The 7385-nt window shown below is 45.3% G+C and overlaps 1 protein-coding gene across 1 annotated transcript; it reads left to right on the plus strand.

Annotated features, from left to right (window-relative positions):
• The first annotated feature begins 914 nt into the window (after positions 1–914).
• On the plus strand, positions 915–1850 carry LOC146021293 (olfactory receptor 5AR1-like). The gene has a single exon (XM_083155087.1). It carries the CDS (start codon positions 915–917, stop codon positions 1848–1850), a length of 936 nt encoding a protein of 311 aa, XP_083011213.1.
• Positions 1851–7385: the final 5535 nt, after the last annotated feature.

The raw sequence follows: 7385 nt of genomic DNA on the forward strand, positions 1-7385 counted from the left end.
TAGTGGTTCCCAAATTGGTGGTGTGGCAAATGAGGCCCAGGTATTGCAAGATTGTAGTATTCAGTCTCCAAATGACTGTATTGCAAATGGGTAATGGGGAGGGATCAGACCATAGATGCCCAATAAAATCAGCAGGTGCTCCCTGACATGTTTCGCCGTCCAACTGACAGCTTTTTCAAAGGTGTAGCACCATGTGCAGAGTCCAGGTTTTTATACCTAGCCACAGGAAGTTCACTTAACCAATTTAGCATACTCATTAACCAATTACATACAAAATCACGTTTAGTATAGTCATTCATTTGATTATGCGTTTAAAAATTAATAGGAGGCAGACCTATTAACAAAATAAAGTGTAAATACCTGTCTTAGGGCTTGAGGGAGACATGGGGCGGTATAAACATAAAATCGCTGCTGTTATACCCTCATTTCCGGGGTCCGGAGCGTTCAGTTAGTATCGACTTCCGGGCTGTGGCACGCAAGTGACACGCATTGTGCGCGTCACTTCCGGCTTCTTAGGTCTGAGTCGCGCTGGAAGTCTCAGAGCGTGTGGAACTGTTAATAAATAAATAAAATTACGTACAATAGCTAGCGTGGGGCCTTTACCGGGACTGCACAACCCAGTAGGCCTCATCCTCTCTTAATATACCCCTGGGGAGGGCCCCACAAACTCATGTTTGCAAAAAACTCTCTGCAAACATTAAAGGTAAGAAACTGCCATATGGAACATATGCTCAAGGAAATATCTTTACTGTTTATGGAACAGTTTATGGTAATCCTAACATTATTCTGAATGGACCTATTGTGTTATGTCAGTTACATAAATTTCATCTGTTGTGATTTAACATGAAGATATTCAGAGCGTTTTTAGTTTACACAACTATAACATACATTATTTCCCCATTTTGTTTGAAAGAATGCACGGGAACAATGATACCGTGAAAATAGAATTTATTCTTCTTGGACTTTCCAGTGATCCCAGGACACAAGTTATTTTTGTTGTTGTCTTCCTACTTGTGTATATGATCATATTCATTGGGAACATCGCCATCATAATTCTGATCCTGTATGAAGTCAGCCTTCACACCCCTATGTATTTCTTCCTGGGAAACCTCTCTTTTTTGGATCTCTGCTACACATCTGTCATTGTACCGAGAATGTTAAGAGATCTGATGTCAGTAAAGAAAACTATCTCAATTGCTGAGTGCGCAGCACAAATGTATTTTGCTCTGTCATTTGGGGCAAATGAGTGTATTCTGCTAGTTATCATGGCTTATGACCGTTATGTAGCTATATGTCATCCACTACATTATACCACAATCATGAGTAAGAGGGTTTGTGACAAACTAGCCATCGCTACATGGCTGTCTGGGTTTCTTAACTCTATACCCTGTGTGTCACTAATATTCAGTTTAGATCTTTGTGGTAATAATAAAATAAATCATTTTTTGTGTGAAATGCCAGAAATATTATCACTAGGCTGTGAAAACATTTTGATTATGGAATTTATTATATATGTTCTTGGTGTGATTGTTCTTTTGGCACCAGTCACATTTATTGTAATACCCTATGTTAAAATAATTTTAAGTATCTTAAAAATTGGATCTTCAGTCGGGCAGCGGAAAGCTTTCTCCACCTGTGGGTCTCACATGACGGTTGTGACAATGTTTTATAGCTCAGTTATGGCCGCCTACATGAAACCTAGGTCAAGCTCTGTAGCAGGAACAGACAAATTAATTGCTATATTTTATGTTATTGTTACTCCGATGCTGAACCCACTGATTTATACACTCAGGAATAATTATATAAAATCAGCTTTTCTTAAATTTAGAATAGCAAACCTATTCTACTAATAGAAATGTACACAAAAGATAAATAATGTAGACAGATATGTGACAAAACAAAGGAACATTTATAGAAGGTGTTGAGTAAGAATCCTGCAATTAATTTTGCGAACCATCTTCACTTGAAAACATAGAAAAAAGTGGATGGTGTGTGGTGCGCTATCAACAGCAGCTGGTACTGGGTTGTCAAACTCTAAATATATATACGTATATAACGAGAAGATATGTGCCAGCGCTGGCTGTCCCAATGATTACACAAACACGGTTCTCTATATGAATTTATACACAATTTTTTTATACATATAATGAAAATAAAAATAAAATTATTAAAAAATAAATTAAAATAAATCGTTTGGACTATTTAAAAAGTCATTGTGCACTTCTTTAGGAACAATATCACAGGGATACTTTGCGTATTTTTTAAAAAGTTTTGCTGATGTACAAAGCTGAATATATTCGATATATCCGATTTCTTCTGGTGAGCGGTTTGTCCAGAATAAGTGACCCAAAAAGTCCTGAAAGTGACTTGAAAACATCTTGGGGGAATTGAAACCCTTTCAGATCCAACGACTAGTCAGGCTCAACAGCCCTCAGTAGCAGATCCAATGGCGAGCCACTTTAAAATAAGAACATTAACATCATTCAACATTTAGTGTAGACCATGTTTAAATAAAAAAAAAAAAAAAAAAATTTATTTAAACATTTAAACCAGACTTTTTGAATTGCAAAAAAAAAAAAAATGGAATGCAAAGGGTTAATAGGATGAGAGATTCAGAAAGTGAGAGATTTGGTAAGAAATCTCCTGTTTTTTTAAAGCAGCAATTATTTACACTGTAAAATTAAACATTTCTTACCACTTTTTGAATCTCTCATTCTATTAAATTCCCCCCTTAACTCTGCTTGTTTGTCCTAATCAGTGTTGATTTAATGGAATTCCTACAGATGGAGCGCCTCTGATCCTTGGCCAGGGATCGCCAGCAAGTCTCCGCTGCGGGACCCTGCCCGTCTCCACTTCAGGGAGACGGGCAGGGACAGGGGGGACAGAGGGGTGGCGAGGGGCACCGGGGGAGGCGGAGGAGAAAGCTACATAGCCACAGGGTGCGCGCCAACTTCTCGTGCGCGCGTGCCCCTGGCGAGAGCCGGCCACTGCCGGGGGCTGGCGATTCTATCGCAAGGGAGAGGCCGGCTCCATTTGTATGTCACTAGCAAAGCTAATGAGAATATGGAGCGCTGCTGAGATGAACAAAAACACAACTTTTTTGTCAATAAATAGAATGTTTTTTTTAATAAAACGGATAATTATCCATAAATAAAAAAAAAATACTGTACACATACAATACTGTAAAATACTAAACACACAATAAAACAATTTTCCCCTTAATATGAATGATAATTAGTCATTTAAAGGGCATGAGGCTTGGCACGTGGCTATTTATATTCACACTCTCAGTATGAGGCTGTATATTTGGTTGATAGATGGAGGGTGTTACTCCTCCATGAGGTCTTTATTTAAAAAATCCTCTGAACAAAATCTCACTTCCGTCGATCTGTATTATTTTTTGAGGAGTCCATATCCATACTTATTAGATTGCCACCAGGGCCGTAACTAGGGGGGGGCTAGGGGGTCAGGCGCCCCGGGCGCTGCATGTGGGGGGCGCTGTGGTCTTGGCAGCGGGGGTCCCGGAGATGGACAGCGGGGGGACCCGGGGAAGGGCAGCGGGGGACCCGGGGAAGGGCAGCGGGGGTCCCGGGGACTGGTGTAGGTGAACTCCATAGTAGCGCTGCCGGGCGGTGGGCGGGAAGCAGATTTTGAAAAAACTTACAGCACGCTGATTGGCTGAATTCAGCCAATCAGCGTCCGGCAAGTCTTTTCAAAATCTGCTTCCCGCCCACCGCCCGGCAGCGCTAGGCGCCGCAGTTAACCTACATCAGTCTCCAGACTGGTGTTGTCCGCCGCTACATCCAAAAATAAAGCAGAGAGAGAGGGAAGCTGGTATCCGCCATCCGACTTCACAAATCAGCTGCATCTGCCTCGCAGAGCCCCAGTCCCTCCAGCTAAACACTATACAAGTGCTGATCTCTCCCCTATTTACTCTGTGAGCGAGATAACAGACTTTCCTAGGATCATTCCAGGTAAGTCATTCTGCTGCAGCCGGCTGTAACGGGAGGCTCTGCTGGTGTGACATACAGTATGTCTCTGCTATGGCATATGCAAGCTGTGTCTCTGTCCCCAATGAGGCTTATATCATAGCCCTGCAAGGAGGTTAGTAACTGTACGTTACCATATTCTTCCATCTTGGCTAGCACACGTTATATATATTGCTTGGCGCTGGCACTTGCGCTTAGTAAGGACACGTGTGTTTGCGCTGCAGATAACTGATGATGATAATGTTCATCATCGGGCGCCGAAAGACTGCCGTGCCCCGGGCGCCGAAAGACCTAGTTTCGGCCCTGTTGCCACAGTGGTATTTCTGCTTAAACCCAGTTATTAATGCTCCTATATGAATTGATTTAAGTTGTACCCCCACTTGCTATTTTAAAGTGTGGTCTGCAACGGTTTGACTCACATGTAATGGCACCACCTTAGTGGTTCTTCAGTCTTTTTGTGCAGGAAAGTTTACAATCACAGAATTTCTTTCAAAATTCTTGGGGGTGGCAGCCCTTGTCAGGGACTCAAATAATGCATTTCTTTTTCTCTCCTTGAGTGTCAGTGGCTTCCTCAGGTAAGCCCTCCATTACCAAGTGTCCAGTTTAAAGAGCAGCATCCAGTGCCTGATCCGTGCATGTGCACTAGTCTGCAAGCATTCCATGCTTCGTTTTCATCACCCTCTATGGTCGACCATCTTCAGTTTCTATCCCAAGCCTCTATTTCGAATTTAGTGTATTTCCAGGTAACTCCCAGCAGCCATTTTTATCTCACACACTTCCAAGCCTTGTTTTCTACTCCACTGGCCATCTTATATACACATATACATGAGTCCTGCCATCAAGCCTAATTTTAGACTACGGTGGCCATATTTAATATATACGGGACATTAGCTTCAAGTGTCATTTTAGACTCCAGTGGTCTCTTCAAAAGTAAATAGAAAATCTGCTACCAAGCCTCTTGTTCATTGTTCGCCAATCATTAAACAAACCTCATCACTTACTCTCTATGTGAGACTTAACCCTAAACATAACACATATACATACAGTAAACACACAATACAATAATAATCATAATATAAATTCTTAATCCATAAATCTTAATTTTTTATGTTTAATTTGTCTCCTCTAGTATACTGTACTTTATTCCTTCAATGATTACTGCCATTCGTCCATCTTAGATGTATGTCACTGTACTTCTTTTATCTCCTATATATTTGGCTACATCTGTCACTCAAAGTGGGTGTCTGTGTCTATAACGCTCTGTTCCTGGACTTTCCTCTTAATGTGTGATTGCCTTCATCTGTGCTGAACACCTTTCTGAGACATTAACCTGTTTAAAACAGGTGATGGCAATCATACATTAAGGGGAAGTCTAGAAACAGAGCATTGTGTTCCTCCTGGAGAGGGTCATGTTGGGAGGTATGTGACAGAGAACCAGCCCAGTGAGCCCACAGACAGTGCCAGACACCCACTGCCTTCCCATGTTGCCCAGCACTGCTACTCCACAGCCACCAGGTGAGCGCCCCCCTCCCGCGATTTGCGGCAAAACCTCCCCCCCCCGCGAGCCCCCCCCTCCCGCGATTTGCGGCAAAAATACCCGCTCCCCCGCGACCCCCCCTACCGCGATTTGCAGCAAAAACACCCCCGCGACCCCCCCTCCCGCGATTCGCTGCAAAAAGAACCCCTCCCGCAATTCGCGGCATAACCACCACCCCGCGACCCCCCCTCCCGCGAATCGCTGTAAACCCTCCCCCCTGACCCCCCCCCCCGATTCGCGGAAAAAACACCCCCCCCCGCGACCTCCCTCCCGCGATTCGCGCCAAAAAGGACCCCCCCGCGACCCCCCCTTGCACGATTGGCGGCACCCCCCCTGCGACCCCCCCTCCCGCGATTCGCGGCACCCCCCCCCCGCGCAATTCGCAGCAGCCCCAGGATTAAATGGCACATGCAAAACACTGACATGGCTATGGTCGACAATGAAAAAGGTTGACATGAGTTTTTGAAGATTTATTTTTAATTTTTTTAATTTTTTCATATTCATTGTCATGTGTCGACATGGACACCAATGAAGTGGCACACTTATGTCAACATTTATATGTGTTGACCTTTCTGTGTTGATTTTTTCTTGTGGCGATTCGCGTCACACCCCCCGCAACCCCCCCTCCCGCGATTCGCGGCACCCCCCGTGACCCCCCACCTCCCGCAAATTGCGGCAACCCCCCACCGGAACCCCTGTGAACCCCACCCTCCCGCGATTCGCGGCACCCACCCCCGCGACCCCCCCTCCCGCAATTCGCGGCACCCCCCCGTGATTCACGGCAGCTCCAGAATTAAATTGCACATGGAAAACACTGACATGGCTATGGTCGACAATGAAAAAGGTTGACATGAGTTTTTGAAGTTTTTTTGTCATTTTTTGAATATTTTTATATTCATTCTCATGTGTCGACATGGACACCAATGAAGTGCCACACTTATGTCAACATTTACATGTGTTGACCTTTCTGTGTTGATTTTTTTCTTGTGGCGATTCGCGTCACACCCCCCGCAACCCCCCTTCCGGCGATTCGCGGCACCCCGGCACCCCCCCGCGACCCCCCCCCTCCCACAATTCGCGGCAACCCCCCACCGGAACCCCCATGAACCCCGCTCTCCCGCGATTCGCGGCAGCCCCAGGATTAAATGGCACATGCAAAACACTGGCACGGCTATGGTCGACAATGAAAAAGGTTGACATGAGTTTTTGAAGATTTACTTCATTTTTTGAATGTTTTCATATTCATTGTCATGTGTCAACATGGACACCAATGAAGTGGCACAGTTATGTCAACATTTACATGTGTTGACCTTTCTGTGTTGAGTTTTTCTTGTGGCGATTCGCGTCACACCCCCCGCAAACCCCCCTCCCGCGATTCGCGGCACCCCCCGTGACCCCCCACCTCCCGCAATTTGCGGCAACCCCCCACCGGAACCCCTGTGAACCCCGCCCTCCCGCGATTTGCGGCACCCAACCCCGCGACCCCCCCCTCCCGCAATTCACGGCACCCCCCGTGATTCGCGGCAGCTCCAGAATTAAATTGCACATGGAAAACACTGACATGGCTATGGTCGACAATGAAAAAGGTTGACATGAGTTTTTGAAGTTTTTTTTTTTATTTTTTGAATGTTTTCATATTCATTCTCATGTGTCGACATGGACACCAATGAAGTGCCACACTTATGTCAACATTTACATGTGTTGACCTTTCTGTGTTGATTTTTTCTTGTGGCGATTCGCGTCACACCCCCCCACCCCCCCCCGCAACCCCCACTCCCGCGATTCACGGCACACACACACCCCCCCGCTATTCTCGGCACCCCACCCCGTGACCCCCCCCTCCCGTGATTCATGGCACA

Source organism: Crinia signifera, chromosome 7 (genome assembly GCF_055691185.1).
Source record: "Crinia signifera chromosome 7, ASM5569118v1, whole genome shotgun sequence".
Classification (NCBI taxonomy): Eukaryota; Metazoa; Chordata; class Amphibia; order Anura; family Myobatrachidae; genus Crinia; species Crinia signifera.

Coding starts and splice junctions, on each gene's coding strand:
- LOC146021293 (XM_083155087.1), top strand. CDS start 915: ATGCACGGGAACAATGATACCGTGAAAATAGAATTTATTCTTCTTGGA.